Source organism: Ostrea edulis, chromosome 7 (genome assembly GCF_947568905.1).
Source record: "Ostrea edulis chromosome 7, xbOstEdul1.1, whole genome shotgun sequence".
NCBI lineage: Eukaryota > Metazoa > Mollusca > Bivalvia > Ostreida > Ostreidae > Ostrea > Ostrea edulis.
Genome location: NC_079170.1, coordinates 79,576,953 through 79,595,506, shown reverse-complemented (window position 1 = coordinate 79,595,506; position 18,554 = coordinate 79,576,953). Strand labels below are relative to the sequence as shown.

Sequence of the window (18,554 nt, the reverse complement as noted above, 5' to 3'; positions counted from 1 at the left end):
ATGGACCACTTAAAAATGTATCAGGTAACCCGAAAAACCACATCAACAGGGGAGATAATTTCATTTACTTGTGGTAACTTTCACAGGGGCCGGAGATACCATTTTTATTATCATGATTACACAGTTCTATTCTACAATCTGTTTCGTTTCGGTAGATTTCGTTTCGTTTCCACAGATTTCGTTTCGTTTCGCATTTTACAGGTACCCGATTCAGAGTGTAGTGCGAACGGCGACTAGATTGAAAGTATTCTAATAAAAATACGACAAAGAACTCGGCAACTACATTGAAATTAATCCAACCAAAATACAACAAAAACCCCGGCAACCACACTGAAATTACTCTTGCCAAAATACGGAAAAGAAGAAGAAGAAGAAGAAGAAGAAGAAAAAAAGACTGCAGTGTTTGTAGATGCATCATATCCAATTCCGCCCCATACATATGGTTGACTAAAATCAACACTTATAAATCAACAGCTCATAATATATATAAGCATTGCATTTCAAACGTTGAATGAAAACAGATACATAGCATTTATCTGTAAAAGTAACAAGTGCATCAACTGCTTTATCAGCATCCTGTCCGGGTGCCTATAGTATTGCAATATGATCACGGGTGCTTGTGGACAGGACTTCCGGTACCCCCCTTCTTGTATTTTTAAATCTTCAATTCCTTGGGTATTTCGGACGTATTATTGATAAAATATGGCAAAATTTGTTAATTTATAGGTATAGATAGTCGAAAACAATTTTTGAAAATAATCACGTCCTACCTGGCAAATGAGGATTAACCTTATTATGAGCTCTACCATCAAAATAGTTTGAAAATGCTGATTTCAACAGTGGCTATGATAGAATCCAGGTCTGGGCGACTTCCTGTCCAAGATGATGAAATTTCCGGGTTATCAGGGGATATCCTAAACTGTTTCCCGGCTGGTTGGTGCTAGGCACGAGAGAAACGAGTTCAACAGGGTACCAGGTTATCGATGGCCGGGATAGAATCCGAGTCTGGACAACTCCCTGTTTGAGATTATGAAATTCCCGGGTTATCAACTTATGAAAGTCCCAGAACAGATCGTTCCACTAGACCCCGTTGGGCAATAGGTGTCTGCTCCTCGTGCACTTCGAAAGGTCGTCAGCTCGACCCAGGCCCAGCAATAATTCGTTAGGCCTGTACGTCCAACTCTTGTCTGGGGATAGGCACACCCCACCAACCAAAGACAACAGTGGGGGCAGTGTAGACTCAATGTCTGTAGATGTATGATCCCGTGGTTTTAGGACATATTATGATGCATTGGATCTTGGGCCAAAACAAAAGTGTGTTTACGGTCACCCGACCTACCCTATATTTTCGCCCCAACTCCAATTTATTTTGATCGGAAAATAAATCATAATGTACATAATTTTTCAGAAATTTCGCCGCCTTCCGGTCAAATTCTGACCGGAAGTTTGGTAGTAACATTTGGGATATATTTCTATATATCCAAATTATGTTTTTTTGTTCTTCTCCAGGAAGGGGTAATTTTGCCCCATAGCAGACTTGGGCCCATGTCGTATGATCTGTTTATAGAAGGAGGGAGTTAGAAGCCCCCTCCTTTCACATCAAATTTACGAGGCAAATTCCATGCAGATTTGGAAACCAAAATGGCTGAGTATTTTGACTAATACTTGACTTTCACATGTGCCCCCTCCCCCCTTTTCGGAAATTCTGGATCTGCCACTATACAGGAACGGCTAATGGTGGGCTATGGCACAAATATAAAAAAATATATACAGGATTTCTAAATGCCCTTTTCTTGAATCAGCTTCCTCGACAGACTATGGGGAGTAGCCCTGTGTTGCCTAGCTACAGATCTGTAGCTCTCTGGGAAAATATTGGGACAGGCCAGAGAGCTACAGATCCACCCTTTATGATAACTTGCAATTTACGGCGCAAAACATATGGGCAGGGCTGAGGGCTTATATCTGAATTCCTGCATTGCTGTCTCAAACATTTATATTAAAAGAATCCTTCCACATTTTCCAACTAAACTCGTGTTCAAACTTCCATCAAATATTCATGAAAGCCAAATGCTACCCGAAAACTCACAGCTTCAAATGATTTCTCCAATTTTCTAGCTTAATTTGTTTATCTTTGACCAGATAAAACAAGTGAACAGTTTAAAACGAGACAATTAATCCCTTGCTAATTGTAAAAAAAAAAAAAAGGATTTTTAAAAATCAATAGATTTTGCTTCATGACCGACATACGTGTATTTTATTTATAGTTTTTGGTAGACATTTTTTGTTCGTTTCTTATGCTTATATTCTATACAATGTGATTTTCCATACAGTTCAAGTTAAATTCAGAGAGCATACGATATCTTAACCTCCTGTGTTCTGCGTTTTCTTTTTACTGATGAAAGGCGTTAAGATGGTATTGATACACGTACACTAACTTTCCAACTGGTCTAAAACACACACACACACACACACACACACACACACACACACACACACACAGAGAGAGAGAGAGAGAGAGAGAGAGAGAGAGAGAGAGAGACTGTGTATTGATTCAGGCTGTTAAACAATGGACTGTACATAGATCATTACTATTTGTTCTTATTCAATGCGCCTAGTCTAAAATTGGGAATGTTCAATGCTTACATGCACCACGTAGCACATTTAAAAAGCCCTTAAAACGCACTATTGGGTGTGCATTTACCTATTGTACCTGCCCAGTCTTTTTGTTAAGGAGACCTGGCATTGAGGACGGGCTGTGAATGTTTTGACAAGAATGAGGAAGATTTTAAATCGTCAGGTATTATAATCGAAATGCGCTAGCAAAACTCCTCGTCCGTGACGGGGTCTAACAGTGGCCTATCTGGTACCGGATACAAAGACGACACACAGAGACATGGATTAGGAAGAAAAGCCCGGTAACTTTGCGAGAGTTTCAGTGTAAAACAAAATGTCGTCTGAGAGTTTCGTTCGTAAGGATAGCTACCGCGTCACGTGCGAGGAAGATATTCTAAACATCCCGGATCTCTTGACAGCCCGGGAAATTCTGAAGAGCTGGGGGCTTCAAGCCCGGGGGATCCGGGAAAAGGAGCAAGCCGTGCAGATTCTGCTGCAACACTGGCGGGAAAAGGGTCGACAGTCCGGGGAAGGAGTGAAGAAAGAGGTAAAAAAAAAAAAGAGAGATAGGTCTGAGAGAGAGAGAGAGAGAGATAGAGAGAGAGGGGGGGGGAGGGAGGTCAGACATACAGAGAGAGAGAGAGAGAGAGAGAGAGAGATAGATAGATAGATAGAGAGATAGAGCGGTCTGACAGAGAGAAAGAGAGAGAGAGAGAGAGAGTAAATGTATGCAAAAAAGTGGTTTTCTTGTGTTGTATTCCGAAAGGTACATGTATAGAAAAACACTGTTACTAGTACATGTGTATTATGCAGTGTAAGTATTCCTGTTACTAGTACATGTGTATTATACAGTGTAAGTATTCCTGTTACTAGTACATGTGTATTATACAGTGTAAGTATTCCTGTTACTAGTACATGTGTATTATACAGTGTAAGTATTCCTGTTACTAGTACATGTGTATTATACAGTGTAAGTATTCCTGTTACTAGTACATGTGTATTATGCAGTGTAAGTATTCCTGTTACTAGTACATGTGTATTATACAGTGTAAGTATTCCTGTTACTAGTACATGTGTATTATGCAGTGTAAGTATTCCTGTTACTAGTACATGTGTATTATACAGTGTAAGTATTCCTGTTACTAGTACATGTGTATTATGCAGTGTAAGTATTCCTGTTACTAGTACATGTGTATTATGCAGTGTAAGTATTCCTGTTACTAGTACATGTGTATTATGCAGTGTAAGTATTCCTGTTACTAGTACATGTGTATTATACAGTGTAAGTATTCCTGTTACTAGTACATGTGTATTATGCAGTGTAAGTATTCCTGTTACTAGTACATGTGTATTATGCAGTGTAAGTATTCCTGTTACTAGTACATGTGTATTATGCAGTGTAAGTATTCCTGTTACTAGTACATGTGTATTATGCAGTGTAAGTATTCCTGTTACTAGTACATGTGTATTATGCAGTGTAAGTATTCCTATGAAGGAAATAGAAGGTGGTTGTAAAATGTCCGTAAGAAATGCCACTACGGACACTTGCTACATATACAAACAAAATGTCGGAAGGATATGTTCAGATTTATTTGTTTGGCTTATTATGGTTGTACTTAGTAAATTTTAGGAACTTTTATATTTTCTATGGTGTTAAACACCGTTAAAAATTTGGTGATCTGTCCACAGATTTCTTGAAAAAAAATTATCATCTTCTTTTACTTGCGCAGAAAAAACAACATTTTAACAAAATCTGAGACTCAAGTTCAAATTTCAAGTTAAGGAGGTATGCTACACCAGAGAAATTTGATGTAGATGAAAAGTGTAGGATATCTGAAAAAAATTTAAAACCCCTGCTGGACTCGAACCTGCGACCTACAGTTCAGCAGTCGGTATTCTAACCTACTGAGCCACTCGGCTAGGTATTTAAATAGAAAAGGAAAAGTCAAATATTGCTGATATCGATTTTGTCATCCATGTTTTTAAAGGAAGTCAGCCATTATGACGATGTAGAGTACTACCTTAAGTTTCTCTTTCAAGAAAATGATTTTTATTACAATTTTAGTTGATGAAAATGGTGAAAATTAAAAAAAAAAAAAAAAAAAAAAAAAAACCAACTAAAAACAACAACACCAAAACACACGGTATATGATATTAAAGGATTAAACATTCTTTTTGAAGAATTTATCGATGTGTATGTAAACTCCGGACATTTTACTCACAAACTGAATAAAAGTGCTTCAAAAAGAATGTTTGATTCTTATAATTCCAATTCATTCACTGTATTAACAATTGCAAAAATTGGAATAGTTTCCCCGCATTATGTTATTTGTTTTCAGGCGTGTATGAATACATCGCGTTTTCGGATTTATGAACTCTTGTTCAGCTTTATATTTGTCTAATCAAAACAATTGTAATAAATAACATTGGAATTATTTGTGATTAATTTCATTCATTGCGTCTCCTGTGGACGGGCTATATTCACTTCCTTGTACAGAAGGGGATTTACCTATCACAAATACCGTGTAAACATTGATTTTCATTAAAAATACCAAGACCTAGCAACTATTGATTGCATGCCTGAAAGTCATAATCATTTCATTTGATGTAATTTCATAAAATTGAAAGAAGAAAAATCTGAAAATATTACACGTCTTTCTTAATTTTATAGGAGGAATTCGAGGTAACCTTTTTAGTTATTCTGTATTTCAATATCTGTCAACTCTGAGTTATAGTGGAAGGTTAAGGGATTGCCATTGTATTTTATACGTGCTTGCATACATTTATGAGAGCTGGGGCGAGGACTCATTAATCCCATTTAAAAACAAATTTGTAAACAGTAGTAATGAACCGCTGAATTGACTACGAAAGGGTCACGTATTAGTGCTTTCATTTGGTCTTTCAATCTTGATCAGATTTATTCTATTTAGAAAAGAAAGTTAGTGAGCTTAAGCCTATCTCTGTAGTCATTAGTCTCTGTTCTCCTGAATATGGAAATGCTTTGTACAATATAAAAACATGTTACAGCCAACTTATTACTGCGTGGATCTAATGAAATAAAGGATATGCATGTAACTGTGATCTATAAACGTGTAACTGTAATTTATCTTACAACATATAACTATAATTCATTATACAACGTGTAGCTGTAATTCATCTTACAACATACAAATATAATTAATTATACAACGTGTAACTGTAATTTATCTTACAACATACAAATATAATTCAGTATACAACATGTAGATGTAATTCATTATACAACATGTAACTGTAATTTGTTATCCAACACGTAACTGTGATCTATTATCCAACATGTAACTGTGACCTACATTGTATTACCGGTATCCAACATGTAACTGTGACCTACATTGTATTATCCAACATGTAATTGTGACCTACATTGTATTATCCAACATGTAATTGTGACCTACATTGTATTATCCAACATGTAATTGTGACCTACATTGTATTATCCAACATGTAACTGTGACCTACATCGTACTTTCCACCATGTAACTGTGACCTACATTGTATTATCCAACATGTAATTATGATCTATTATACAAGATTTATATGTACATGCATATCAACTGTGTGGCGGATTGATTGATTTATGGATTACTGTTTTACGCCAGTTTAACAATATTTCAGTCATTTTACGGCGAGATACTAACGAAAATTTATTAACAAGATCTATTTCAAACCTTAACTGAGTGGCAAAATTATATTAACAACGATTTATTTCAAACTTTAGTAAACAGAAAGCAAGAAACTAGATCTATGTATGCCGTCACAATTATATATACCCAATCATTATATATTACAATAACAAATCAATACACACTATGATTATTCACTCATTAATCGTAATGTGTAATTACATGTAATACGAATAAATGAATGCAAATCCATGTATGCTATAAATATCATACAGTTTTTTACATTACAGAGGGCAATGCGATGCTAGCTTTAACAACCCTCGAAGTACAATATTCACTTCGCCGCCCCCCCCCCCCCCCCCCCCCCCCCCCGGCTCCTTGAATATTATGTATGTATCGCAGGCAATTAAAGCTTGGTTGTGATCTAAAAATGTCGATAATTTTATTATTATACAATAACATCGAAACTGACAACTAGAATTCAACTAGGGAAAAATGTCTGGTCGGCCATCTTTGTATGCAGCTAAAATGGAAGACTTAGTTGAAAGTGAAAAGAGACGCGATGTTTTGGTTTATCTTATAAAACATCGAAATAGGGTACTAAAGCATGTAAAACTTAACCAGTCATCTACAGACCGGGTTCGATGTTACTGCAAAAAATCAACAATAATTGTTATTCCAGTTCGTGATAGAAGTAACATTGTACACAAATCTGAAATTACTGATCTATTTTTGGCCCGATGTTGAGAAAAATCAAATGTTATATTAACTTTGAAGGCGCGTCTTCTACTTCCCATCATTTGTTGGATCTCATCCAATCGCATCGGAGGCTTGGGGTTATCCAATCATAATCATCCTAATATGTACCATTCAAGTCTATGAATTGTTTGCTATCAACTTTGATTTTCGAATAGCAAGGGGAAAAGCTATTTCAATATATATTGCAAAGACAAATTGAGAGCCATAATTATTATGATGTTTTAAAAGTCAACGGAAGTTGCATAACGTAAAGTAGAAATTGTAATACATGTACAGTTGTATACGTGCATAGTCTCTTTGCTTACTTGTCACATTGCAGCAGGAAACTTTCCGAACGTCCAATGTCTTCGGAAGTACAAAGTGACGAAGTGCACAAACTTCGGAATAAATGTAGATTTAGATAACTGTATTCGATTCTGAATTCGAAGTTAAGGAGGAAAACAAACCACAGAAAGCTGATATGTGTGGATAGTGAAGAATGTGTACAGTAATGTTTGAGTTTCAAATTAATCTTTAAAGTTAAAAATGCAGTTTTAGTGTAAGGTAATCTGAGTCTTTTTTTAAATAGCCTTTGTCAGACTCGAGTGCACGAAATGCATATCAGCACTCAACATGCTAACCTGTTGATCTACCCAGCTAGACTATAAGATTTAAAATTACTGATATTTATATTATCATTCAAGTTTCTAAAGGAAGTCAACCAGTATGACCATGTGATATTCGTCCTTAAGAACTTGGGCATTTCTTATACCAAGATAAAAATAGAATTAGGTATTTTATTGAATTGAGTAAACAACAGATTTGATGCCATTGCATGCATAGAAGTAAGAGGGAGAACAGCATCAGAAAAAGTAACTATTTCTAAGTTTGAAATGATTGTGGTAAAACTTGCATGAGGTCATTTATATCGTTTGTGAGGCGCTTGAGAGGGGATAGTTATTTTCATATATATATAGACCATTAATAACTCTGATTTCCTCGAATGAAGCAGGCATGTAGAATTAGCCCCATCCTTTTTGACAATGATGATTATTTGTTATTATGTTATGCAATTAAAGTTATATTGGGTGACTAACACCCCCACCCCCACCCCATACTATTTTTGATAGACTTTAGTAGTGAAGGAGAAAATTGTAAGCTTGAAAGTCAGCCAAGTATGGCCGTCTCCACCCCACTCCCACGATTTAAGATAATATAGGGTAGGGAATTTTTTTTTACTTAGTCACATGAGAAGATTTCACCCCCCCCCCCTTTACGAATTAGGAATTCACAAATCGGGAAAATCTAGTTTTCTTTGCTTGTCACACACCCTTTTAAAAAAAATATTTTGGTTGTCGAAATCGGGATCCCCATTTTTATTTAGATCGTCAATGTATTATTTGACAAACCAATTTCCATTATTCTTCCGGCTTCCAGCTGCCCCTCCCCACCCTTCCTTGAAGGCCGATTAAAAAATCATACACAAGTTGTATATCCAGATCCACCTTTCATCAGTCAATCCCTGTTTGATAAGAACTGAATAAACATTAAATCTGCATTCCCCTTCTATAAATGCAAATACAGTACTAACGTCGATTAGCTAAAACAACTCTAGAACATTGCACCGATATCAGATTACATAAAATGTAAAATATCTTCACGAGCTCTCTCATTCTTTCATTAGCAACGAACACAATAATTATGTACATGTATTGAAAATACGCCCTACCACTACTTGATATATTTTGGGAAGTGCGTACGTAAAAAAAATATTGATAATCTAGAAAATATTGACAACCTATGCTAATTTAGAGGGTTGGTGTAGAACTTCCCCGTGGACCCCCCCCCCCCCCCCCCCCATTTGACCTGAATCGCTATCCTTTAATTTCTGTATCGTGTTCGACCTCATCGTCGGAAACCCACGGTTGATTAAGCTTCGTTCCTCTCCGAAAGAGGCAATCAACCGTGGGTTTCCGACGATGATTCGACCTATCATACCTACAGACATTGAATTTTAACCTTTTCTACATTTTGTCATAGATTTGAAACACTGTGTTTTGCCTTATTCATACATATACATTATATCATATTTTTCAAAATCCTTTGGCTCCTGGGTGTTTAAAACCCTGGCCGAGTGCAATAATTTCACAAATCCATTAGTTTTCCAATTTCCAATAATTTGATATTTCTTGGCTGTTTTTGCTTGTCAAAGAAATTTTAGGCACCCTGGACTTCCCTTTCGTTGGATCCGCCACTAAAACCACGAATATGAAGTTTTCAAAACGGCTCACGTTTCTATATTTGGAAGCTTTGTCCTTTAGATTCTCTCCATCTTGCAGTGACCTTATAATTCTTGTACACTACCGGTCACGCAACTTCTCATGAGATTGCACATGTTGCATAAAAGAAAAAGCGATTCTCAGATCAACGACGCGTATCATCAAAATCGCCGTATAATCTCCTCAAATTCCCCGTACTCCCACACCATGTTCTCAAGTGAAACTTTATCTGCATGTTTTTGTCAACATGCAAGTATTTTTATATGATATAGACAGATACGGATATTGAGCTAAATTATCAAGAAATGATATGACAAGAAGAAAAAAGCTGTCGTAGTTGTGCATACAATTGTTATCTTGAAAACGGTACACGATTACATTACTTGGTATTAAACTCGTACCGGTGTCTGATTTTGTAGATTTCAAATGGATTCCACGAAGCCATTCGTGACGATCACCGAAAACGGGAGAAACTCGGAATCAAAATCGACGAAACACTGGACTTCTTCAAACGGTTGCCAAGGCAACAGAAAACCGATCTCCTGCGATTTATTCCAGACCTTGTTCATAAATGTGAGGTTCGGAAACACGAACTGATGTCTCCGGAATGTACCATTCTCGTGGCAGGCAAGCGGACCCTTTAGACCTATACACGTATCACAAAATTGTAAAGGAAATCCTTGAAATTGAATACATTCAAAATGAAAATAAAAATGAAGATATTTGAACCTTTTACTTCAATAGTTAGAGTCAGGGAAGCCAATGTTTTCTCCTCCCCACACCACCCAGCATGTTATTTCTCAAAACACGCGAACATTTATTGATCTCATAAAAAAACCTGTCACTTATAAATTCTACAGATATCTGTACAGGTTACATGGACAGTAATTTAAGCTGCGATTTTCAGGATACGTTACAGGTGCATTTACTATTGTAATCACCAGCCATTCATCGCTATAGAGATGTTAAAAATGCTGCGAATCTAAAAGGCTAGCATTCTCTAGTCTTCTTCAAGCTGTTTGCCATATTTTCATGTATACCCTTCTCTCTCTGCCCTAGAAATTGATGTTTATTCTACCAAAAAATTGATTAGATTGCATTGTATAGGCCCTTTGAAAGTATATTCATATATTTTGAGGAACTTGCCAAGATTTCAGAAAAACGCTGAATTAAATGGCGAAACATGTGATTAATTTTGTATATTCTAGTGTTTTGAGAATAACTGGTGGATTGAAACTTGATTTCCATTCAATGTTTTCTGCATTTTCGTTAAGTCTTATCTGTTCTATAGAACTGTAGCTCTCTAAGGACATTGAGCTCGACGAAAAAACCACAGATCCATCCGTTATAAAAACTTCCAATTTACACTGACTCGTGAAAGTTCAGTCAGTTCATGAAAATGATGGTATCCTTCTTAGAGTAAAAAATAAAAACCTTTCCTTAAAACTAAAGGACTCGTGTTAGAGTTTACATTCTTTTAAATAAAAGTCCATAGCTTTCTTTTTACCTTCAAAATGTACTATATAGTATAAAATTGCTCTTACTTTGACAGGAGAAACCGGAGCGGGTAAAAGTAGTTTCATCAATCTTCTCCTGGAGACAAACATCCTACCTACACGACAGTTGGCCTGCACCAGCACGTTTTGTGAACTACACAAGAGCAGAGACAATCGAAAGACGGCCACGTTCTACTACAAAACGTATGAGGCCAGAGGAAAGGAAAAATCTCCGCGAAAACTTGACATCAGCTCCAAGGAGGGATTAAAGGAGCTGGCCAATGGTATCATGGAGATCGACGAAGACATGGACGAGAGTCCGTACGAACGAATTGTAATTCAGTACCCCTTCCCATTGCTAGAGGTAAGATGCCAAATGACTTCATTGAATTGGTGAACCGAATGTTTAATGTAGCTTTTTGAAACACATTTTGTATGCTGACCTTTTTCATGTCTGTTTTTACACATGCATGCGTATCTATACACTTATTTTTCTATTTTAACATGTTTTTGTATGTCTGTAAATGTGCTTTTCTTTAAATGTGTATATCTGTAGGACAAAAGAAAATAAAAGTCTGCACATGTGTAAGTGTGTCTGTGTATATGTCTGTCTGTCAGTCTGTAAACGTTCATACTTTTATTTTCTTTTAAGGTACCACAATTATACCATTTTCAACCAAACTTGGAAAAAACGCACTCTTAGGTTTTCTTCATTTGTGAGGCATGTACCCTTTCAAGGGGATATTATATAGATATTGTAGAAAAAGTTTGTAAGGTTTAGAACGCCGTCCTAATAAAACCACAAAGCCAGAAAAGCAGAATTTCTATGAAAACTATGTTTTATCCTTGAAATTCAAGTTTTCTCAAGAACGACTACGGTCCGAGTTGACAAATTAATATGCCATCATCCTCATGTAGTGTAAATTTGACATATGCATATATAGGTAAAATCCTACAAATATCTCTTATCAATGAACTACAAATATACAATATTTCAAACCTTCTGCACAAGCATGCTGTAGCAATGTTATTGGGATTGAATGTTTCAGTGGAAAACTGCAACTGCACAGGTACAGGTGAACTATGTGGCCAACGGACCTCTTGGTTTCTGAGAATAGTATGATAGTACGTTTTGAGACTATACACATTTGTTGTTGTTCAACGTTTGATGGATGTTTGATTTTTAGGAGGGCATTGTGTTAGTGGATACTCCTGGTCTGGGAGAGAGTAAAACTCTGATCAAGCACGTTAGCAGATATCTGGAAAAGTCTTTTGGGTTTATCTACGTCGTCAACAGCTCAAACGCTGGTGGGGTGCATGAAGGGAGGGTAAGTTTTCATTTCGGTATATGTAGTCAAAAGTGGATCTTGTATAGGTAACTAGATATATTTTTCAAAAAGTTAAATTTTGTACAGCTTTGTAATGCTTAACAACCGAAACATTCTGTCTTGCCCAAGTGGAATTTGATATGTACCATTTATTTGGCATTTTTTTCAGCTGAAGGATTTTCTCCGGACAGTAGTAAATATGACTGATGAAGAAATGCACCACGACTGCACCATGTTTATTTGTAATAAATGGGAAACCGTGCCCGACAAATTTAAAGAGGAAGTTAGAATCGACACTATGCGAAAGCTACAAAAGTTCTTCCGAAATATCACAGAGGACCAGCTATTCTTCATGTCTGTGGATGAGGTATTCCCAATGATATACCTACAAACCATTCACATTCATGAGATCCCTCCAAACCATTGCACTCTTGACGTTCCTCCAAGTCATTAACATTGTTGAGGTATTTCCCAACAATCCACATCATGACCACATGCATGAGGTCCCTCCAAACCATTCCAACTCATGAGATCCATCCAAACAATTCACATTACTGAGGTCCCTCCCAGCTATTCACATTCATGAGGTTCCTCCAAACAATTCACATTGTTGAGGTCCCTCCAAACCATTCATACAAATAAGGTCCCTCCAAGCCATTCACATTGTTGAGGTCTTTCACAACAATCCACATCATGACCACATGCATGAGGTCCCTCCAAACTATGAACATTCATCAAACATACTAATGAGGCTCCCAAATCCATGTATATCTTAAAATAACGTGCATCTAAGCAATACATTTATGACAGAGGATCATTCATACATTGTACATGTTGATGAAATCCATTTCATGAAGTACCTTACAACTATGCACACATTTAGTAAACTGCAGAGATCGTTGATTTGTTTTTATGTCTTGTGTAATGACAAATTAGATCTATATTTCGTCATAGATATACCATTAATTTACAAACTTACACGTACATGCTTTTCTATCACCATAGACGCAGAGGCACTACAGCACCCTCGGTAAAATGTCACCGGAACATCACGCCATGTTGGCTGGGATTAAGCTGCTACTTCCGGCTAGCCTTGAGAATAAATTGAACATTCACTACAGGTCAGCATCAATCGTCATCATTATCCAGTATACACAGCCTCCTTAAAATACTGATCTCCACAAGAAATCAGTCACTAAACGTCACAGGGATCAAACTTATAAACTGGCATATTTTCAAAAACAGAAATAGTTTAATTAATAGAAAAAATATGCATACTTTCAGATTTATCTCCCAAATCCTAAAGAGATCCATATACTCGTTGAAAGTTGCCAACAACATGGCGAAATGCAGCAATAATGAAAAGGAGGAAATGATCAAGGACATAAAGGCCCGGATGCAAACGGTTCAATGTAAGGCCATGCAATCAGTGGACGATCTACGACGAGGGATGGAGTTTGAAATCAAAAGTCTATACGAAAGTGTGAAGAGCTTGGTTAACTCCGAGGACTTCCGAAGAGTTTGCAAAGTCTGGGAACCAAGGGAATGTCCAGGTTCAAAAGATACGAAAAAGCTCATCATGGATGCCTCGGAAATTATTGAAAATCGAGTATGTATGACCATAGACCGGTGGGAGAAACAGTATAACATAATAAGGACTCTCAAGAATAAGATTATTTCCAAACTGAAACGAGACTGTGAGCTGATGGAGGACCAGATCCGTGAGATAGAAAGTAAGCACAATTTATTAGTTTCGTATTTTGCAGCTACAGTATTGTGATATTTGTGGCATGAAACCTACCAGAATCTCATTTTTAAATCTTTAACAGTTTTATATTGCCGAAATTGTAGGTACTCTTATTGCCGGAGAAAACGCCATAATCAGAGATCTACATCAATCAATGAGAGGTGGTCCGAGGGGTAGGAAGTCGAAAGCCAAGAAGAAAAATGATAAAAAAGATGACAAAATTGCAGACCTCAAAGTTCGATCGCTAGGGGGCGCTGTTAGTATCACTGGGAGATTCGACAACAGCAAAGGAGTCAAGTCTCACTTCAAGAATTTCAAGAAGAAATCACCGGAAGTGAGCATGGCAGAAGCTACCGATCTCTACTTACAAAATATTTTTAACGCAGAAGAACTTTTTAAAAATATAGAAATCTATCTCACGCGTTATACAAAGGGAATTGATTTGGTGGCTCGAAAAATTCCGGACTTCATTTCGTCGGATCAAGATATGATAATTGAGATAGAAAAACAGCTTGAGGAATCCGCCGAATGTATGCATGAAGTTCCGGAACTTATCCGGAAATGCTCTGTCATTCAGGGGAATTTAGACGTGTTATACGTACATGATATCATGCGGAAGGACTACCGGCTACGAGATTTGGAATGGAGCGACAGATCAAAGCTTGGAAGTGGTGCATTTGCAGATGTATATGCCGCCAAACTTCGACAGGGTGACAAATTCGAAAATGTGGCTCTGAAGTGGTTTAAAGATTCGATCAAATCCAACACGGTATCTGATATCTTGTTGGAGGACCACACAATGAGGTGAGGTATTACATCCGGTTCCGTCTTTCCCATCCGGTTCCGTCTTTCCCATCTGGTTTTGTATTTCCCATCCAGATCTGTCTTTCCCATACAGATCTGTCTTTCCTATTCAGTTTTCTCTTTCCCATCCGGAAGTTAGAGTCAGGGGTTCTAGAGGAATAGGCCATCATACAGAATCTCAGTTTGCTCAATTTGTATAAACACTCCGCTGTATGTACATGTATTCAGTGCTGTGTCGCCAGTTGACGATTTTGGATCTTATTGTTAGCTATCAAATTATTATTTCCTACATAGTACATGCATTTCAAATTAAAAACCAATTAATTTCCTTGACATACATTCCAAATTACTACATCATTTTGAAGTCTTCCATGATTGTATATTTGTAATTTTTAAAGACGAACATCAGATTAGAGAATGGGTGGGGTTTTAATCCTTTCAAATTTGATATCTCATCAATATCAATATGAGGGGAGATAAAACTGCCTTAGGATAATGTTTTCTACATGTGTATAAGGTGGTACCTGCATATTTGGGGGAAATTTCTCCAGGAAATTTTAAATAGGATAATTGCTCCTACTATATAGGCACTGAAAAAGTGACCGAGGAAGGACTTTGACAAAAAAAAACAACAACAACACTTGTGTGGTACCAAGCTAACGAGAGCTCTCAGCAAAGAGCTGTACGATACAAAGAATGCGCATGTTTTTATTATGGGACATGCAATTCTAATGTTTATGTAAGTTTATCTATCTTACAATTGGAAATAATGGAATTATCGATCCCATGGGATTTCTCCCAAAACATGATGATTTTGGTTGGACTTTTTTTTTTACTGTAAATTATTGTCTTATTAGGTTGATATCTAATTTTCTATAACCGTGGATATGTGACTTTAACCTCGAACTATGGAATACAGATAATAAATTCCAACATACATGTACCAGTTTTGATTTTACACTATGCAACTATTAGAAAGAGGGGAAAGGGTCTTAAATTTGTATTTGGAGTAAAATGTCGCATAGATTGTTATGTTGTCGTGTCTAAAGTAAAATACCGCGTCAGTTGTTACTTGTAGTAATGACTTTGCCTATTTAGAAAATCCATCTAGGCCTTTATGTCACTATATATGTACTTTCGTTCAAAGTGAAAAAAAATCCAACCTTTGTTTATTATTTGATAGTTTTTCAATACACAATTTCCAAGATATCAGCTCTTTTGTGATGGAGGTACGTACAGTATTCTGTTGAACGCGTGGTTGGGTACAAGATGTACATGTATTTATAGTATAAATTGGCTATGTGAATAAGGATAAAAGCTATGAAAGCGTAAACTTTGTTATACTGTATCAGCGTTGTATACATTAAACTGACCATATCAAGAATAATTTGTTTGAATTAGGCCATTCAATTACAAATGTAAATATTAAATTATTCTACATGAGTGATGTGATACTTTAATCAAAGAAAGATGGTGATTATCGATTTTTGTTTGATCTATTTTATTATCATATACGCATAAACCTACTAATTTTGTGTGCCCCTGCAGTTCGGGTGGTTGCATGACGTATTGTAATCATCCTTTATAGGCAATATATGAACGCAGCAATAAGCATTTGTATTCACCGCGTGCATACGACATGCTATTTTGCGTCCCACCGTGCTTAAGAGTTCATTGAATGAAAATAACTATTGAGCGACTAGGGAATTGCGTATGCTTTATAATATTCTCTTTAGAGAAGTCGAGAGGCATAGCCTTCATCGACTTCTCTTCGCAAGCATTCATATTTTGATTCTGGAAAACGTGTAAATGCCGGAGTTGGTGACGGTTTATGCTTCGACCGACGTTTCGACGCAGATGTGCCTGGATTTACGCAATAGACAACTTGTTTTCAAACATTTAGCGGTAATGCACAAAACTGTCACAAGGAAATCAACACTTACTTGCTTTTAATCCATTTTCAACATGTCCCCTGTCCCGGGTTTAAATCACAACTCTGTAAATACATTTACTTTCTCTTAACTGGTCCCCTATTTTGACAACTCCCAAGACCAGTTAACGTAAATACTTATAACAATCATATTTTTATTGCAGAGAGATGGAGCACCGTCATCTAATTCGTTACTATGGCTGCACACTACAAGTTAAGGGAGCCAAAGTCCACTGGATAATGATCCTGGAATTCTGTGAATGCACACTTAAAGACAGACTTATCAACGATGACTACCAAAATCCCGGAAAAGTAGACGAATCGTTACAGCAAAAGCCAAAATTAGAAATGGCGCGGTACTCCTCGCAGATTTGTCATGGGTTGGAATATCTCCATAGCAAGGACTTGGTTCATCGGGATCTGAAGCTTGAAAACGTTTTGGTAAGTTGAGACGATTTGAAATTAATACGCACATAATGGAGAAAATTGATAAGGATATTTCATGTAGTTGAAGGTTCAATTAAAGTTTAAATCAGTTGAAATATAAAATTCAAAGCCAATCCATGAATTGAAACTGCAGTTAACATAACCTAGTGATAACATTTATGTACGTCTTTTAGAATGAACATAAAAACCGTGAATTGAAAACCGTGAGACATGTTTGGACAAGAATTCGTGAAAATAAGTCCCAGGAGCAATATTCAAAAAGTATTTCGCACAGAAGGGACTGTGGGATTTTAATCAACAAAATATCTAATTATATTCAATGCAATGACATCTATTAGCATACGATTGAATAAAGAAAATAAATTATCTTGATTTTCAGCTAACGAGTGATGACGTAGTAAAACTCACAGATGTTGGCCTTTCTAAGCCGCAAACAGATATCTCGGGAACTCTCGCGGGATCTCCAGTGTACATGGCGCCTGAAATCCATCTACAGAAAGGCATTTACAATCGGAAGGCGGACATATTCAGCCTCGGTATCATGTTGTGGGAAATGTGGTATGGCGTGGATGCGGCTGACCACATTTCGGAAGCTCTGACCAAGAGAGGAGTGAAAGCCATGCAACTGGGACAACTTTTGGAAAAAGGACTAAGACCGGAAATGTTTGATCGTTTCCGGCCAAATCCTGAATGGGGCAATATTATCACGCAATGCTGGACTCTGGAGTCGAGAAAGAGGCCTGAGGCTCGCCACGTGCGAAGATTCTTTGAAGATTTCCTAAGTTTGAATCAACGGGTGAAATGAAAAATGGACGTTAATTAATGAAACTGGAAATTGAATCTTTCAATTAAAATATTTTTGTGTTTTGAATAATGTGCACATTGTTTATTTAGAAATAGATACATGTATGAAGGATAATAAATATGACAAAAATGCAAATACTACATTTATTTCCAGTATTACAAATGTAAAATTCAGCTGTCTTTTGTATAAAACAAGTATTTTTTTTTTTTCAATTTAGTTGCATAACTAACTTTGAACCCTCGCTTGGGGAATAGGATGACACAATAGAAAGTGTTTAAAGCCTACGATACAGGTAAAGGGAATAGCGGGGCACCCCTTTTAAAAGCTAGGGACAGAAATGTGTCCAAATATCCCCCTTCTCTGAGATTATATCGCTATACCCCAGTACTTGTTGTCTGTTAGGGATAAAGGCCTCGGATTTTCACACTAGCATACTCCACTGGAATCAAATCATTCACTGTGGTGCAATAATGAACGACATGGACTGCCAACAGCATCCGATTCCATCGACGAGTTCTCTGTTTACATGAAAACAGTAAAACACGCTTAAAACGAATTCAAGCTTATAATGAATTCACGCTTATAACGAATCCATGCTTATTGCGAAGTGATATTCATTCCCCTATGAGAGGAAAATAACTTTTATTGGATATAACGAAGTTTGGTTATAAGGAACTTTTTGGCAGGCCCTGGGGGTTCGCTATA

General features: G+C 36.9%; 1 protein-coding gene across 2 annotated transcripts; it reads left to right on the top strand.

Annotated features, from left to right (window-relative positions):
* Positions 1-2,692: 2,692 nt before the first annotated feature.
* LOC125654391 (uncharacterized) lies at positions 2,693-17,984 on the top strand. 2 transcript variants are annotated; one of them, XM_048884350.2, is made up of 10 exons: positions 2,693-3,160; positions 9,712-9,919; positions 10,845-11,152; positions 11,976-12,116; positions 12,286-12,483; positions 13,122-13,237; positions 13,401-13,849; positions 13,968-14,667; positions 16,762-17,038; positions 17,424-17,984. In XM_048884350.2, the coding sequence occupies exons 1-10, from the start codon at positions 2,948-2,950 to the stop codon at positions 17,847-17,849; spliced, it is 3,036 nt and encodes a 1,011-aa protein (XP_048740307.1). In that variant the 5' UTR covers positions 2,693-2,947; the 3' UTR covers positions 17,850-17,984. The 2 variants fall into 2 exon arrangements, with proteins under 2 accessions (XP_048740307.1, XP_056001412.1); XM_056145437.1 differs by lacking the exon at positions 17,424-17,984 and adding an exon at positions 17,218-17,417.
* Positions 17,985-18,554: the final 570 nt, after the last annotated feature.